This window comes from Vipera ursinii (assembly GCF_947247035.1).
Source record: "Vipera ursinii genome assembly, chromosome: 2".
NCBI classification, from domain to species: domain Eukaryota; kingdom Metazoa; phylum Chordata; class Lepidosauria; order Squamata; family Viperidae; genus Vipera; species Vipera ursinii.
In genome coordinates, this window is record NC_139513.1 from 23,320,269 (window position 1) to 23,338,369 (window position 18,101).

Sequence of the window (18,101 nt, forward strand, 5' to 3'; positions counted from 1 at the left end):
ATGATGTAGTTATGTTACAATATAAAGATATGGAGTTTGCTGTGAGGATTAGAGGAATGAAAGAAGACCCCAAGGAAAATCTGAAAGAGTTATTGGCACAAGCTTATGAACCGGTTTTGGAGCGTCAAGCAGAAGATATTATGGGGGATATAGAGAAAATATTTCGTGTTAATTCTTGGATTGCAAGACAAAGAAACTACCTAGAGATGTGGTAGTTTACTTTACAAAGAGATCAATTAGAAATGTGATTATTCAAGCCTTTTACAACAATAGATCTAAAGTTGCCGAGGAAGAAGTTTTAATTCTGAAAGAGATTCCTCCAAGAATTCTAAGGAGAAGAAACGAATTTGTTTTTTTGGCAGATGAATTAAAGAAACGGCAACTTCAGTTTAGATGGGAGATTCCAGTAGGCTTGGTGGTGAATTATGCTGGCACGAGATATCGTCTTAATACAGTTTTGAAGGCATGAGATTTTTACTCTAACATATTGAAGGCAGGTTTTCCGCCATCTTCAGAATTTAAAGGAAGGAAGGACGAAGAAGTGCGTCAGCCTCGAGTGGAGAGCATACAAGGAGCTGAAGGAGTTACTTTGCAGAAGGATAAAGAATCTCAGCAAATTTCAGAAGTGGAGCAGTCCCAGATGCCATTAGAAGAAGTTAGAGAACAAAGAATGACATGGGCTGCAATTAGACGAATGAGACAAGAACAAGAACAACAGAAAGCTACAATCATATCTCAATAACTTACTTACAGTGAAGCAGTGGGAGGAGCGAAACCGAAGAGAGTGCAGGTGGTTTTGCAAGAGGCGCTCCGTAAGCTTCAGGTCGCAAAAGATGGAGACAAAGTTTCTAACCTGGAATGTTAATGGATTAAATTCCCCGTACAAGAGAAAGAAAGTATTTCAGTAATTGAAACAATGTAGAAATGATGTTATTTGTTTACAGGAAATGCACATTCGAGCAGCTGATCAAAAATATTTGATAAACTTTAGATTGGGTACACAGTTTAGTGCATCTGCTCCAGATAAGAAAAATGGAGTAGTTATTTATGTCAAGAAGAATTTAACAGCTAATTTAATTGAAACAGACAAACAAGGAAGATATGTTATAGTTGAATTGTTAATAGAAGGCAAGAAAATACTTTTGGTTGGATTATATGCTCCTAATCAACAGCAAGGAGAATTTTATAAACTTTTACACAGTAAGATAATTCAATGGGATTATAAATCGTGTATTTTGATGGGAGATTGGAATGGTGTCCTGGAGGCACAAAAGGACAAAAAAGGTCTTTTCAGAAGTATACCAAACCATGCTAGATTGCCTAAATCGTTTTTTGAGATGAAAGATGACCTGGAATTGAGAGATGTTTGGAGAGAAAAAATTTGCAAGAAAAAGATTTTACCTTTTTTTCCAATAGACACCAATCCTTTTCTAGGATTGATTTTGTATTAACTACTAATGATTTTTTTCTAGGATTAAGAAGATTAAGATATGTCCCAGAACTCTATCAGATCATAGTCCAGTATGGTTGAAACTGGAAAAAGAGAGTGGAGACAGGCGGTCTTAGAGAATGAATGAAAATTTGTTTAGATATCAAGAAAATGTCAAAGAATGTAAAAAACAGATGAAATAATTTTTTAATATAAATATGCATAAGGGTACTTCTATTAAATGGACTCCAGAAGATGGTAGAGGACAGGAAGGCCTGGAGGAATGTTGTCCATAGGGTCGCGATGGGTCGGACACGACTTCGCAGCTAACAACAACAACAACTTCTATTGAAATGGTTTGGGATGCAAGTAAAGTTTATATGAGAGGAGTGTTAATATATTTGAATAATAAACACAGGCAAAAACTGGAATATAAGCGAAAAGAATTAGAGGAGGAGATTAAGAGGAAAGAGTAGGCTCTAATTTTGAATCCATCTGATAAGATTAAAGAGGTAATTACTTTGTTAAGAGGTCAGTTTAATATGTTGATGGCAGATCAAGTGGCATCTAATTTACAGTATGTTAAACATAATACCTTTTGTAATGCCAATAAGCCGGGTAGGTGGTTAGCTTACTTGTTAAGGAAGAAACAAAGGTCATGTAATATAGATAGAATAGATTACAAGGGTAAAGAGGTCTTTCAGCAGAATCTTATTAAAAAGGCTTTTGTTGAATTTTATTCTAAGTTATACATTAAAGATAAGATTCAAGATGTAGATATAGATAGATATTTACAAGAAGTTAATATCCCTGTTCTTACACAAGAACAAAGGGAAGAGATGAATCAACTGATAAATGATGAAGAAATTATTCTAGCAATTATACAAAATAAATAAATAAATAAATAAATTAAACAATTAAAGGTGGGGAAAGCACCAGGACTTGACTGCCATTTATTATAAAGACTTACAGGTAGAAATGGTAGAACCTTTAAAAGAATTATTTAGAACAATTCAATCTGGAGGAGAAGTTCCTCCATCGTGGAAAACAGCCTTTATATCACTGATTCCGAAGGAAGATCAAGATCTTACCCAAACCAAAAATTATAGGCCAATATCGCTTTTAAATACTGATTATAAGATATTTACAAAAATTTTAGCAAATAGATTAATGAAGGTAATGCAGCAAATGATTCATAGTGACCAAACAGGATTTATAAGTGGTAGACAAATGAAGAATAATGTGAGACATATTGTAGATTTATTGGAATTTTTAGAAAGGAATAACCAGGTCTCTGCAGCGCTGATTTTGTTGGATGCTGAAAAAGCTTTTGATCAATTGGACTGGCAATTTTTATTTAAGGTACTGGAGAAAATGGAATTTGGGGAAAAATTTTTACAACCTATTAGGGCAATATATCAGAAGCAAACAGCTCAAATAATAGTCAATGGTAGTTTGACAGAAACATGTAATATTGAAAAGGGTACAAGACAGGGGTGTCCGTTGTCACCTTTGTTGTTTGTTTTAACATTGGAAATATTGATTAAGATACGAGACTCAAATAAAATTAAGGGAATTAAAATAAGAGATCAAGATTATAGATTGAGAGTGTTTGCGGATGACTTGGTTATTACATTAAGTCAACCGACTTACTCAGTTGTAGAATTGATGGAGATAATAATGTCATATGGAAAAGTTTCTGGATTTAAGATAAATACGCAAAAAACTAAAATATTGTCTAAAAATATGACCATAGAACAAAAGGTTGTTTTAGAAGAGCTAACAGGATTTGAAATAGTTAAAAAGATTAAATATTTGGGGGTATATCTTTCAGCTTCAAATGTAAAATTATACAAAAATAATTATGAATAGTTATGGTTAAAAACACAAAAAGAGTTAGATAGTTGGAAAAAATTACAATTATCCTTATTGGGAAGAATTGCAGCAGTAAAAATGAATGTTTTGCCAAAGTTTTTATTTTTGTTTCAAATGATACCTATACTTAAAAAAGATTCAAATTTGGAGGAATGGCAGAAAGGTATTAATAAATTTGTTTGGGCAGGGAAAAGACCAAGAGTTAAATTTAAGATAATGCAAGACGTACGTGAAAGAGGTGGTCTTAAAATGCCCAATTTTAAATTATATTATGAGGCTGCTGCTTTATCATCAATTAGTGATTGGTTTAATTTAACACAAGGGAGATTATTGAATATTGAGGGTTATGATTTGTTATTTGGTTGGCATGCATATTTATTGTAGGATAAGAAGGTGGATAATGTTTTTAAGACACATATATTAAGGTATGCTCTGTTGCGAGTTTGGAAAAAATATCAACATAAGTTAAATTACAAAATACCAATTTGGGCAGTACCTAAACATGCAATAGAAAATATAAATGTGGGATTTAAACATGATGTGATTACATACAAAGAAATTTTAAGGAGAGAAAGGAATGTATGGCAATTAAAGCCATATAATATTTTAAAAGAAGAAAAGATAGTACAAACTTGGTTTCGGTATGGGCAGTTACAAGCAAAATGGAAAGAAGATCAGAAAGGTGGTATTTCGATAACTTGATGGAAATTTGGTAAAACAAATTAGAGATCAAGGTCAAGCACATATAAGAAGGATATATAATGCACTGATAGAAATTGACTCAGAAATGGAACTTGTTAAAGACTGTATGATAAAGTGGGCCCAGAACTTTCAGGAGGTTATAACAATGGATACTTGGGAAAAGATTTGGATCAGAAATGTAAAATTTACACAGGCTCAAAATTTAAGAGAGAATTTTTATAAAATGTTTTATAGATGGCATTTAGACCCTAAAAAATTAGCAAGTATGTATCCGAACTGCCAGCCCAAATGTTGGAGGTGTGGTTGTGAGGATGCAACATATTATCATATATGGTGGACTTGTAAAAAAGTTAAAGCTTTTTGGATTATAATCTGGTGGAATATGCAAAAGATATTTAAGAAAAAGATAAGGTTTTCTCCACAGTTATTTCTGTTGGGTATTATTACAGATTGTACTGTCATAGATACTAAATTGATGTTGAATTTAATTACGGCAGCAAGACTTTTAGTAGCGCAATATTGGAAGAAGGAGGAACTGCCTACTATAGAAGAGTGGACTTTGAAAGTTTCAAACCTGGCGGAAATGGCAAAGATTTCAGCATATTTGAAAGAACAATCGCAACAGAGATACATTGTGGAATGGAGAAGATGGATTAAATATATTCAGAATAAATATGGGACTAAAAAGTTTCATTTAGCATTTGAATAAGTATTAGTTTTATATGATGTATTATTAGTTATTCATTATTTGTTAGTAATTTAGTTATGTTTAAGGGGAGTTAAAGTGCGATAGAATTTAATGTGGTTTTTTTTTAGTTTGTTAGCATATTTTAGTTTAAGTTTGTAAAGTTTATACCCTGTATTCAGCTCTGGGAAGTTGGGGGGGGAGGGTAAGGGAGGGTAAGGGGGAGGGGAGGGGGAGGGAGGGAGTTTATGTTTTTAAAAATGTATCTTAAAACTTTTCAATAAAAAAAAGAAATTGTTTAGCCTAAGTACTTCTATCTCGCTTCTATAATCAGCATTTGTGTCAGGGACAAATTTCACACAAGTGTGGGAAACATGTACATGGATGGGATATACTGAAGGAAGGAATAAGGGAGTGTACAAGAATGATTGATGTCTTCTTTATTAAAGGAATAGATTATTATTCAGAAATTTCTAATGAGTCTAAAGATCGATAGAAGAAGCCACCTGAAAGTCAAAAATTCTGACAAGTAGTTGTAGCTAACCTAAACCACAAGCAGAGGAAATACAGAAATAACTATAAGAGCCGAGCTTTGTTAATAGAAAATTAGATGGTGATAGATAGGTGTACAAAGGAGCTTCCTGGAAAATGGGAGGGACAGTGGTTTTAGGCGGTCTGGATAATTTATTGGATGATTAGGGAAGGGGCGTTGAGTGTGATAGGGGAGGGGGGAATCTGTGTCGGGAGCAGGATATAAAAATGTGTCAAACAGCTGTTTAAGGATCCAATAAGGAAAGGCGATGAGTTCAATCTCCAAGGGGCAAAAGCAAGACAAGTTCTGTGATGGGTCTGACCAAAGTTTATGGTGCCTTGCCTTGCAACCTTTACCTCCACTTTACATATGTTCCCATCATCACTGGGAATGGCTTTCACAATGAGTCCCTTGGGCCATTCAATTCTTTGAGCTTGTTGATCCTTGAGCAGAACAAGGTCTCCAACTTGGAGATTGGGGTTCTGATGTTGCCATTTTCTGCGTCCTTGCAAAAGAGAAAGATTCTCCATCTTCCATCGATTCCAGAGGCAGTTGTCTTTTGCAGAGAGAGGTTTTTGGCATAAGTGCCAGCCTTGACATTCAGTGTCATTAGATTTGGTGTGATAGCATTGTGCAATATGGACTAACCTTGCAATGATGCGTACAAGGCTTGTCCAGTTGGAGAACCGTTCAAAGCATTGACAGTCCATGATGGCCCTCTGCTCAGATCTGGTGAGAAGGGCCTTGACGAATCTCTGGATCATTGTCAGGATCTTGAAGATTGAAGACCTCAGCTGTGCTTTCTCCTGAGGCATGAAGAGATAATGGTGCAAACCAGGTGATAGACATCTCTTTGGAGAATTCAGTGTCCATTATGTTGATGAATTCTCTGTCTTCAACTGACATGGCTATTTTGTTCTCATCATGTGTGGTATAAAACACTGTGCTGCCTAAGTTATCATCACAGGTGATGGGGATAACAACAGATGCCTGGATGATGTCAAGAGGCTTCTCCTTCATGGTGGTGAGGGTATTGTCTGAAGTGAGATGCACTCCCAGAAATTACCTTTTTATCATCCACGAGGACTTTTATTTCCATGCAGAGAAGATTACAGCAGACAAGATGTAGTAGATGATGAAATGGACGGTATTTCAAGGTCAAAGACAGTAATGGTCCTACCATGAGAGAAGACCGCATGTGAATGGTGCCCCGGAAGTGATAGAACATTCAGGGTTAAGAAAGAGGAAGTATGTCACAAATGGGAGGGGTTGGCTGAACAAATTAACATAAATGTTGTAGTTTCCAAACAACCACATGGTGGCAGCACAATATGCACTGCATAATACTTTATGGCTGATGTAACAGCACAAAACGAGATTACAAGATATCCATGGGAGGACTGTTATTTAATTAAACAAGAACCAAAGAAATTTAATAGTTGAAGGTTGCAATTATATTGAGAAAGTTACTTGGATTCCAACCAATTTTAAACCCTGTTCTGCAGCTTGTTCTTCTTGCCTATTTTTTTTGTCCTGCTTTGTAGTTTATGTCTCATCCAGGTTCCTTTGCCTACATCTCCGAAGGCCGTCACTTCTGATGGATTTCCTCATCTTTGTGCAACCTAACTTCTATTAACAGCCATATTGCAATTAGCTAAAAATTGATGAGCAGGACCACCCAGTGACTCTAGGAGGTAGAACCCTAAGTTCTGAATCATGCATTGCTACATCAAACCCAAAGATGAAATTTCCCTGGAATCATGAGCCCTATAAACTCAAAACTACTCCATCTTACAGAGATCATCCTTCTGTTGCTTCCCATCTAATCTCTAGGTCAGCAATTCCACCACATCACCAGTTTTCCCTAGAGACGTGTATATTAACTGGGTACAGGAGGCCCTGTGGATTTCACTCTGGTAGGGTGGCAGTGCTTATCAGCCTTTCAAGCCCATCGAGCCAGTACTGTCCAAAGACATTTCTGCGGTCAAGTGGCCAGCATGGTGTCACAGAGCACCGTTACGCGCTCACCTGACAAGCCTAATGTCTTAACCACTGAGCCACCATCCTGCTCTATAACTAGGTATGATATATAACTCAGAGCTGAAGAAGCTTTTTGGAAAAGAAGCAAAATGTCTCCAAAGAAAAACAAGAAAGTCCAGCTGCCTCTTGAAAAAACACCTTTTTTACATCCATGGAGCACACACAGAATAGATCTCTCTCTCGACAGGTATTTCCATAATGATCCATAAGTGCAACTACTGCAATGTCTACATTGCAACCTGGCCAGAAAGTGATTGCCAAGGAGCTCAACAGTTTGCTTCCTTGAAGGATCTCTCCAATGGGAGGGTACCAGCCCTTTCAGGCAAGCAAGGCCAAGAATTGGGCACCACAAAGCCTATTGGGGCTCTATGATATTGTTGTGAGATATAATAACAGAATGTTGAAAGCCTGTCAAGTTTCCCACTGATCTCTTTTATGGGATGCAGAACCAAGAGAGCATTATTGTGAGCCTCTTGAGTACAAAGAACACTATATTCCATTTTGTGTCTGTCCCTTTTATCCCCATTACCTTTATTCACACTTTTTGAATTCCTCTTCATCTAGAGTTGGCAGCTAGCAGCTTCTGTCCCTCTGACTAGTGCCAGCCAGCCTAGTCGAGAAGGACTTAGGTAAGTATGGATGAGCGTGGATGTTCATGTAATAATAAATCTTTATTGTCAAAGTACAACATGTGTACATTGAGATTAGCTGAGCCTCCCCCCGTGCTCTCTCCCCCCAACACACAGTGACAATAAACCCTCCATACTACCACACCATGTGAACCAACTACACCACACACCGGCCTCCCAAGTCAATTCTGCATAAGTTCACAGGGATTATGTCCCATTTAAAAGCCTAACAGCCCACGGATAAAAGCTATTTTTCAGCCTGTTGATATGGCTGGCTATATTCCTATATCTCCTACCGGATGGTAGGAGAGTAAAGAGATACCATCCAGGGTGTGAGTCATCCCTGAGAATCTTCCTCACTCTTCCAAGGCAATGAGCCCTGGCGATGTCATCCAATGGTGTTAGGGAACAGCCCACAATGTCTTGTGCTGTGCTCACTACCCTCTGTAATACTTTCCTGTCCGCGGCTGTCAGACCAGAATACCAAACCACAATACCATACGAGAGGACGCTCTCTATAGTAGACCGGTAAAAGAGGGTAGGCCGTTGTTCTACCCTGTTCTTCCGCAAGACCCTAAGAAAGTGAAGCCTCTGTTGGGCCTTTCTAGCCACCTGGGTTGTGTTAACTTTCCAGGTCAGATCTTCACAGAGGTAGACTCCCAGAAATTTAAAGGAGGAAACTCTCTCTACACAGTCCTCCCCAATGTAAAGTGGGACAGGTTCCTCCTTTTTTCTCTGGAAGTCTAACACCATCTCTTTCATCTTGCCAATGTTTAGGTGCAAGTTGTTGTTACTACACCATATGGATAGTTTTTGTACCTCCACCCTATATGCTGTCTCATCCCCACCTGTAATAAGACCCACCACAGTTGTATCATCTGTGATCTTGATTATCGCAGTGGATGGGTCAGATGATACACAATCATAAGTGTATAAAGAGTACAGGTAGGGGCTAAGCACACAGCCCTGTGGCGTGCCGGTGCAAAGCTTCAGGGGGGTGGACAAAGCAGAGCCAACCCTCACTGTTTGTAACTGATCCCTAAGAAAGTCTTGAATCCAATCGCAGATGGCGGGGGAGAATTTCAAGTCAGTCAGCTTCTCGATGAGAATGCTCGGCAAAATGGTGTTGAAAGCCGAGCTGTAGTCAACAAAAAACATCCTGACGTAACTTCCAGGTCTCTCGAGATGACTTGCTACAGAGTGTAAAGCAGTAGCTATGGCATCATCTGTCAACCTATTTCCCCTGTAGGCAAATAGATGTTTATCAAAGTCCAGTGGGAGGCGTGTCCTAAGATCTTCCGGTCGAGCTCCGGATGGCGCCCGATCTCCGCTCCTTCCGGCGCGATCTTAAAACCCATCTCTTTAAACAAGCTGGCCTGGCCTGATGGGATGGGGTGGGATTTTTATAAATGGACTTCAATTTTTAATCTGTATTAATTTATTATGGGCATTGTTTAATTACTTTTTAATAATTTTTAATTTTTGTATCTAGTTTTTATGTATTGCCCTGTTCACCGCCCTGAGTCCCTCGGGAGAAGGGCAGTATATAAATTAAATAAATAAATAAATAAATAAATAAATGTTGGAGAACCAATCTTTCGAAGCATTTCATGACTACAGACGTTAATGCAATAGGTCTGTAGTCATTCAGGCACTCAACTGCAGTTTTCTTGGGGACTGGGACAATGGTAGCTGCTTTCAAGCACGATGGTACACATGCCGTTTGCAAGGAGATGTTAAAAATCCTTGTCAGGACCCCTGCTAATTGATCGGCACAATTCCTGACCACTATCCCCAGCACCCCATCTGGGCCTGCGGCTTTGCTGGGATTCACAGCCTTCAATACAGCTCTCACTTGAGTGGCTGAGAGTCAGAAGGCCAGCCAGCAAAGGCTACGAGGTCTGGTCTTTTCACCTGTACATGTGAAAAAGAACAAATATACATGTTGTACCAGTAAACGTCTGTTATTTTAAATTCACTGAGTCTCCCTGTATTTTAAAGAACCATTTGTGCCTCAGAGTGTGGGTGAAAGTGTGGCTATTTTCCAGGGCTGTGAGAGTGTGAGTGACCATAAGCTTTAAATACAACTGTGCTGCCACCACGTGGCTGTGTGGAGAAATCACAATGTGGGCAGTCAGACCCTCCTACCCTATGACGTATTTCCTTTCCCCTCCCTTTTCTGGGATGGACTTCCTCCTTTTTTGTCCCTAGAGAGCCATGCTTCAATAGCAGAAAACATGGGGTCCCACTATGCAGACCCTGGGAGCATTATCATCTTCTAACCTTGGAGACACCTCAGGAATATCTTGGAAATGCTGTACAACGTCATCTCAATTGCAATAAAGGTATTTCTATATAAAAGGTGTTTCTACGAGTTCAAACTATCTGGAGAGACCTGTTAAGGTTAATTATATCTGTTTACATAGACCATAGAAGTCTTATAAGAGATTAATTAAAGCACAACAGCTTCGATCCAGAATAGTTAGATGATATTAAATTCCTCTTGTCTGCATGTTTCTGCAATCAAGCATAGTTAGAAAATGATTTTGAATTCCTTTGCCTCCAATTTGTACATCTCCATGTTGCTCAGCAAGGAAAAGTTGGAAAATGTTTCTGCAATCAAGTTTAAAGTAATTTGAATTCCTTCTCTCTGCACGAGCAAGTCTCAGTCAAAAAGTGCTTCTATAAACATGCATGTCTATAGTAAAAAAGAAAATCAGTAATTCGTTGTTCTCCAGCTGATTCTGCAAGAGCAGAGCCGTGTTGTCAGGATTTGTTTGTGTGGATTGTTGTTTCTACTCGTCCTTCTAATGAGACCAGCCAAATGCCTGTTAAAATCTTACTGCCTCTCTATTAGTGAGTTTGAGAGTGGCTGTAAATGCTAATGAACTATCAGGACTGTGTTAGTAAGTTTGAGTCTTGTGAAACCAAATGCAAGTTTTTAAAATTTCCTGACTGTCTTGTCTCAGAAGATCAGAGATTTACTGTTGCAAACAATTTGTTTCAGAACTGAATCTTTGCTCAAGGAAGAGAAGGGTTTTTTAGTTTGCTAAACTCTCTTTGTTAAAAGGCTGCTGAGAGCAATAAAAGACAATAAAGCCATTACTTGTCTTAGTAACCAAATTCTTCATTGCTGATCAGCGAAGGAGATCCAGCACCCAATGATGACTAGCCATTGTCTTTAAAGTTGGAATTTTATTGAAATATTTGTTCAAAGGAGTGATGAATTAGCCATGCAAGCATTTTTACATGACAGGCAAATGATTTAATTAAAAATCCTAAAATATGTGTTTTGAAACACTCTTCGGAAGTATAACATTGCCTAAAGCACGTTGAGAAGGCTTCCTGATCAAGGGAAACGTGAGCGCCCCCTCCTGCCCCCGCATGGGAAACGCTCCGTCTCTCCTTGTTCCAGGAGCGCTTTCCGTTCACAGAAAATCCACCAGAGGGCGGCCTCTGCAAAGAGAAAGGAACTCCACGCACTTCAGCGTTGGGCCGCTGAGGCCGGTTGGGAAGGAAGTGACATTAAAAGCCTTGCCTTTCTAGGATGCTGGACTCGCTCTCTTTAACCCTTTGAACTTCGCAGGCGGTTAAAAAGGCTGCAAGAAAGTCTTGAAGGAAAGAGGCACAGGTGACAAAGGAGGTTGTTTGTCTGTGTTTGTGTGTATGTTTGTCTCTGTGTGTGCTGGTCTAGACCACGTACGTTGCCCTCAGGAAGAAATCCAGATGCCAGAAAGGAAAGGAGGGGATCTAGATCGTCCTTCACGCCCTATTTCCTGGGCAGGGGGAGAGCTTGCATGGCAAATCTCAAGGAGGAAATAAGAAAAGGTTTGAAAATGCAAAAGATTATGCCTAGGTTCTCACTCTGTGCTGGATGACAGTAAACTAGGTTTGTGAGAAATGTACACGTTGTAATTTTCCAATTCTGTTAAAGGAATAGGCATATAGAGGCACTTACCTAAGGTACATTTAGGAGAGGACATATAATAAGATGAAGAAATAGAGAAATATATATATTGACTTAAAGGATACTTTTAGAATGATGCACAATATTGTAGAATAACATATAGCTTATGAATTCATTTTATATAAGGCTTATTCTTTATAAAAAACTGTTTAGAGTTAGCATTTTAAAGTATAATTAAGAACCAAAGTGCAGCCATGTTCAGCCGAAGCATGAACTCTGTTACACACATAGCTTCTAGATACAAAGCAGGCATTCTTATAGAAAAACAAGGGAAGACATACGGTAATTGCATTTATCCAGCTTGGGTAACAGTTCACCTTGTAGATAAGGCTATACCCCAAGTTAGCAGGATGTTACAGAAAAGGGAGTGAAGATAAGATAGAAACAAAAGGGCATTTGATCTAATAATTGGAGGGTTTGGTAATTGTAATGGTTGCTAGGCAGTGAGAAAGCATGTGGCCAGGTAGGCCTATCAACTGGACTCACTTTGGAAGGATGTGGTGTGATGTACGGGACAGGGTGTAAAAACTTATGCAAAAATTGCTTCAGGTGTGGACTCTGGGATTTGCCATTACAAGAGTTCCACCGCTTTTGCAAAAGCTTTAATAAAACTTGTTTTGTTTTCCAACATCCTTGGAGTTGAATTTTTTTATTCCTGACAGGTTTGACTCCTCTGCAGCTCAATTTGTTTTATGTTAAGCTTTGTGCATTTAAGCCTTTGTGTTTCATGTGAACTGAGCCCCTGGATCTGATTGACCTTTTTGTGCTTAGGACACATTGTGTGAACCTGCCTTCCTGTGTGAAGGAAGAGAAATGGAACATCCTAATCCAGGTGCAATTGAATGGCATTACATTTTTTGTGAACTGAACTTTCATGCTTTGTTAACCTGTTCTGAGTTTTTGTATGCTGTGTGAACCCTGCTTATAGGTAAATGTAGATCTATATTTTTAAAAAGCAAGTCTTTCCTTGTGAGTAAAAAATATATAGAAATGATCCAAAATGCCAAATACACTGAATCTTCTTGATTGATGTCATCAGTTTACCAGGCCAGAAAAATACTTCCTTCTATAGGGATGAGTATCGGATGAAGGATCCAATCCACTACTTTCTAGTTGTTGGAATTTATTTTCTATCAGAGAATTGCAAAAGGAAGTCATTTGTTCATCTTTTTTAAAGACAAAGTTATCTCTTTGGCAAAGAGGGTTAATGGCTTGTTCTGATTCCCAAAGAATTTGGTTTCCTTGAACTCATTTGGATTTGTGTTACAGGACGGAGAAAGAATGGCGAGCCTTCCTTTAGCAAGTGGGAGAACTGGAAAAGGCCCTTCCAGTGTTCAGTCTGGAATCGGTGAGGAGATCTGGGCAAGAACTGGCCAGAAGATCCTGGACGATGGAACCATCCTTTCACCCCTTCAGTCCTGGAATTTTAGGAGCATCCGGCATCAGGAGGATGAGGGTCCCCGAGGACTTTGCAGCCGACTGCACTACTTTTCTAGCCAATGGTTGAGACCGGAAAAGCAGACAAAAGCGCAGATGCTGGACCTAGTTGTTCTGGAGCGGTTCCTGGCACTTCTGCCCCTGCAGATGGAGAGCTGGGTGCGGGAGTGTGGAGCAGAGAGCAGCTCCCAGGCGGTGGCCCTGGTGGAAGGCTTCCTCCTGAGCCAGGCGGAGGAGAAGAAGGAGCAGGCTGAGTTGCAGGTGAAGTGGGCTTGGTAAAGTGGGCTCAAAATATTCAAGAACCGATCCCATTGGATGTATGGGAGGTAATTTGGGTTAGAAATGTAAAATTTACTCAAGCCCAAAATTTAAGAGAAAATTTTTATAAAATGTTTTATAGATGGCATTTGGATCCAATTTACAGCCCAAATGTTGGAGATGTGGTAGTTTGGACGCTACTTATTTTCATATTTGGTGGACTTGTAGAAATATAAAAGCTTTTTGGATTAAAATTTGGTGGAACATCCAAAAATTTTTTAAGAGAAAGATAAAGTTTACCCAACAATTATTTTTATTGGATGTTATTATAGATTGTGATACTAAAGAATCTTGATGTTGAATTTGATAACAGCTGCAAGGTTATTGGTAGGGCAATATTGGAAGAAGGATTGCCTGCCTACTATAGAGGAATGGACGCTTAAAGTGTCAAATTTAGCAGAAATGGCTAAGATTTCTGCTTATTTGAAGGATCATTCACAAGAAAGATACATTTCGGTTTGGAGAAGATGGATAGATTATATTCAGAAAAAATATGGGACTAAAAAGTTCCATTTAGCTTATGAGTAAATTTTAGATTGCTACAATTTATTATACTGGAAATTTTTCTTTTTTCTTTTTTATTATTAGTTTTAATTATACGGTATTATTATTGTATTAGGGACGCGGTGGCTCAGTGGGTTAGGACGCTGAGCTTGCCGATCAGAAGGTCGGCAGTTTGGTGGGTCGAATCCCGAGTGCCGCGTAGCAGAGTGAGCACCTGTTACTCGTCCCAGCTTCTGCCAACCTAGCAGTTCGAAAGCACGTAAAAATGCAAGTAGAAAAATAGGGACCGCTACGGTGGGAAGGTAACAGCGTTCCGTGCGCCTTTGGCGTCTAGTCATGCCGGCCACATGACCACGGAGACGTCCTCGGACAAGCGCTGGCTCTTCGGCTTTGAAACGGAGGTGAGCACCGGCCCCTAGAGTCGGAAACGACTAGCACGCATGTGCGGGGGAACCTTTACCTTTACCTATTATTGTATTAGTAGAAGTTGGATACTTTTAGATTGTTTGTAATTATGTTATAGGCGGGTTAAAGTGCATTATGTATTTGGTTATTTATATAGTTGGTTAATGTTAGTTAGATTATGATTATTGTATATTTGTAACCCTGTAATCAGCTTTGGGAAGTGGGGGAGGGGGAGGGGGGTATAGGGGTGGGTGGGGATGAGATAATATTGTAATTTTTATAAAACCTTTCAATAAAAAAAGATATATAACACAAAAAAATGAAAATAGTTGGAACTGGTGGGAATTGAAGAGAAAGACGTATAGGGTAAAGGGGAAAAAGGAAAATGATTGACTCCTGACTCTTTAGTGCAGTCAAATAAAATGGTAACATTACAGCCTCCAACTTCTACTTTTACATCCTTAATATGTACTAGAACTAGCCATTCTATAACAAGAAACTCTAAATTTCATTTTTTTTTAATCCCAAGAAAAAAATCCAGAAGTGATTTCCAAGTAGAAACAAGGTTGGATGTGTTCTTTTCTTTAACTAAAGCAGTTAATTTTGCCGTCTCTGCTAGTTCCATGAGTTTTTCCAGCAACTTCTCCATTATGGCAATTAACGTATCCTTCCGTTTTTGTGCAAAAAGCATTCTTAATGCTCTCAACATATAAAACAGCAAAGATTGAGATTGTTTCTCAATCTCTTTGTCTGTTAAAGTCCCTGGTTTTGTTTTTATACCCACTTTGAGAATCTTCTGCAGTAAAATATAAATCTTACACAAGTATTTCTTTGCTTTGTCCACCAAAATGGAAAAGGGTTTCTTGTTTACATTTGAACATGTATTTGAATTTCCTTTATACATCTTTGGCCGGTTATCACGCATTAAATAGAATTGATACATCATTTTATTAAAAATTTGTTTCAAATTATAATTTAATAGAAATTTTAAAGTTTTCACCCAAATATCTTCCTGTTGTTCAGGCATTATATTATACACACAATTCTTTGCCATTCAATCAATATATTCAAATTCTTAATGCCTCCTTACCAGAGTTCCCTGGCATTCATACTATGTGGAGATGCTTCACTAATCTTTCTATAGTTGCTTATCCTTTCTAGAAGAAAGATTTTGCAGAGCCCTTTATTTCTTACTTCCCAGCCTAATTGATCGATACTGAGTGCTTTGCAGTAAAAAACCACTTCATGATGTTGGATGACCATTAATTCTTTTCTCCTTCATACTATGTCAAGTCCTTTACAATGGACATCAGAGATCCTGAAAGAATGAGGCATCCTTCAAATCTCCCTCAAGAACTGTTTTTCAGGAGGATCTCTCAGGAAGATCCAAATCAGGACACCTCAAGAGGTAATAATAAGATCCTTCCATTCCTCTGATAAATCCTAAATTTCTTATGTTCTGTGTTTTCTATAGCATTTCATTAATCATGCTTCTTGAAATTCTATCTCCCTCACAGGGCAGAATAGAAGGAAGTTGACGTTTTGTTTTGGGGGAACGGAAACCATGATTGAACCTCCAGCTCAGGTGAGAGAAATACATTCATTTACTAGATTTGTATTTTCCTTTTCTCTCGGGAAATCAGCTGATGTACATAGTAGAGGTAGTCCTTGATTTATGACCACAATTGAAACCCAAATTTTTGTTGCTAAACAACACATTTGTTAAGTGACCTTTGCCCCATTTTATGACCTTTCTTGCCACATGTGTTTAGTCAATGACTGCAGTTGTTAAGTTTGTAATATGGTTGTTAAATGAATCTGGCTTCCCTATTGACTTTGCTCTGAGAACGTCACAAAAGGTGATCACGTGACCCAAGGACCCTGGAACCGTCATAAATATGAGTCAGTTGCCAAGCATCTGAATTTTGGTCATGTGGCCACGGGGATGCTGCAGCAGTCGTGGGTGTGAAAACTGGGCATAAGCCATTTTCCCCGGTGCCGTTGTAACTTTGAACAGTCACTAAAAACTGTTGTAAGTAGAGGACTATCTCTACTGTCTTCTTCCATTGTCCCCTCTGCTTTTGATTGGGGATTTTTTTAGGATTTTTTTTTAAGACTACTACTTTAAAAACAAAACTCTTTCCCCTAATTATTCTCCCAACTTTTCAGTAAATAATGTTTTACAGATATTTTCAAAGCACCCATTCTTTCTTTAATTCTTTGAGTTGCATTTGTGCAAGGATCCTCAAAAGTATTTTATATTCACACCGGGATATTAACATTTTTAAAAGCTTTATTTACAATCATTGATAAGAAAATAAGTGATTAAGAAGAAAGATTTTTAAAATCCCAAGACAGTGACCATATAGAAATGCCTCCAAATAAAAATTGTTCTGAAAGAGCACATAATCAAGGCCCTGTTGGCTTGCAAAATACCTTTTCATCCCCTGAATTGTGCCTGGATTTGGAGGCCAAACCATCCAGCTTTGCAAAGGCTAAGAAATGCCTTCCTCAAAAAATGTTCTCCATTTTCTTATTTACTGTCGAGTCAATGGCTCAGACTACTAGCAGTTTCCTTGCAATCGGAGGAGGGGCAGAGTCTCTGGATATTGATGGCACACAACACAGATCCATGGCTGATCTCTCCCAGCTCTTTCATGAAAGTGTTGAGGATGAATAGGATAGCTCCTTCTTAGCCACTTCATAAAATTCTACTAAGAATCCCTTCCCCTACAGAGACATTTTTTTAAAAAATCCCATTTATATCCCGCCATTCTCCAAAGACTCAGGGCGACTTACAATCTAAGCACAAATTAAAGTGCTTATGCCTTTAAACCCAGGTTAAACAAGTTAGTGTCACTGATTGGTGGGTTTTCCAAGGGCCACGTGCTAATTGATTTTCTCCGGACTGAGTGCCTTTTGATTGAGGATGGATGAATTGATCCTGGCTGGCCGGCTGGATATTTGGTAAATCCAGAAGGATCCTGAGGTTGATCCAGAAGGAAATTGGGGTTACTTAACTGAATGGCACTGAAAGTCCTACAAAATCATTCAAGTTGGTGAAACCTGTCTAAAACATTTCTTCAATCAAAAGCTTTTTCTTCTGTCCTAAACTCACCTAAACTATGGAATCCTACTAAACATAGCCAATTACCTTAGTGCATAGCTTTGCTTTGGGAATTTCTAAACAATAGGACAGATCCTATAGTCCCTCCTCAATCTGTTCTGTACTTTTTTGCCTTCCAGGAGGGTCTTCTGCCCTTTGAGGAGGTGGCTGTGTATTTCTCAGAGGAGGAATGGTCTCTGCTGGATCCTCACCAGAAAACGCTGCATTGGGAAGTCATGCTGGACAATTATAAGAACGTGGCCTCTCTTGGTAAGGGTTTCCTATTCTGCAGTCAGGCAGTTCAGGAAGACACTTTGTAGTCAGATGCCACGGATTACTTCTTATGAAGTCATCTCCAAATAGATGTCCTCTCTTCAGAGGGAGAAGGAAAAGTCATGCTGTTCCACTGCTCCTAGGAAGGAAATAGGTCAATGGCATTCTGTATTTGTTTTCTGTATTTCTATTTAAACAT

General features: G+C 38.7%; 4 protein-coding genes across 6 annotated transcripts in view; 3 read left to right on the forward strand and 1 right to left on the reverse strand.

The window, feature by feature from the left end:
* The window catches only part of LOC310635846 (zinc finger protein 197-like), a 97,965-nt gene that overhangs the window by 62,060 nt on the left and 17,804 nt on the right, over nt 1-18,101 (forward strand). The window contains exons 1-3 of one of the 2 annotated variants that reach the window (XM_083355150.1): nt 15,409-15,931; nt 16,041-16,108; nt 17,770-17,899. In XM_083355150.1, coding sequence (XP_083211276.1) covers nt 15,826-15,931; nt 16,041-16,108; nt 17,770-17,899 — 304 coding nt within the window. In that variant the 5' untranslated portion in view covers nt 15,409-15,825. Of the gene's footprint in view, nt 1-15,408; nt 15,932-16,040; nt 16,109-17,769; nt 17,900-18,101 lie in introns of those variants that run through there. The other variant, XM_083355153.1, reaches the window with a different exon arrangement.
* The window catches only part of LOC310635849 (cholinesterase-like), a gene marked incomplete at its 5' end in the record, with an annotated part of 82,139 nt that overhangs the window by 18,967 nt on the left and 45,071 nt on the right, over nt 1-18,101 (reverse strand). The gene's annotated exons all lie outside the window — the stretch shown is intronic.
* On the forward strand, nt 10,138-14,258 carry LOC310635854 (zinc finger protein 202-like). Its single transcript, XM_083355172.1, has 2 exons — nt 10,138-10,237; nt 13,129-14,258. Exons 1-2 carry the CDS (start codon nt 10,205-10,207, stop codon nt 13,573-13,575), a joined length of 480 nt encoding a protein of 159 aa, XP_083211298.1. The 5' UTR covers nt 10,138-10,204; the 3' UTR covers nt 13,576-14,258.
* The window catches only part of LOC310635847 (zinc finger protein 287-like), a 35,711-nt gene continuing 30,044 nt past the window's right edge, over nt 12,435-18,101 (forward strand). For both annotated transcript variants that reach the window (XM_083355154.1, XM_083355156.1), the window contains exon 1: nt 12,435-12,691. The gene's annotated coding sequence lies outside the window, so the exon portion shown is untranslated. The remainder of the gene's footprint in view (nt 12,692-18,101) is intronic.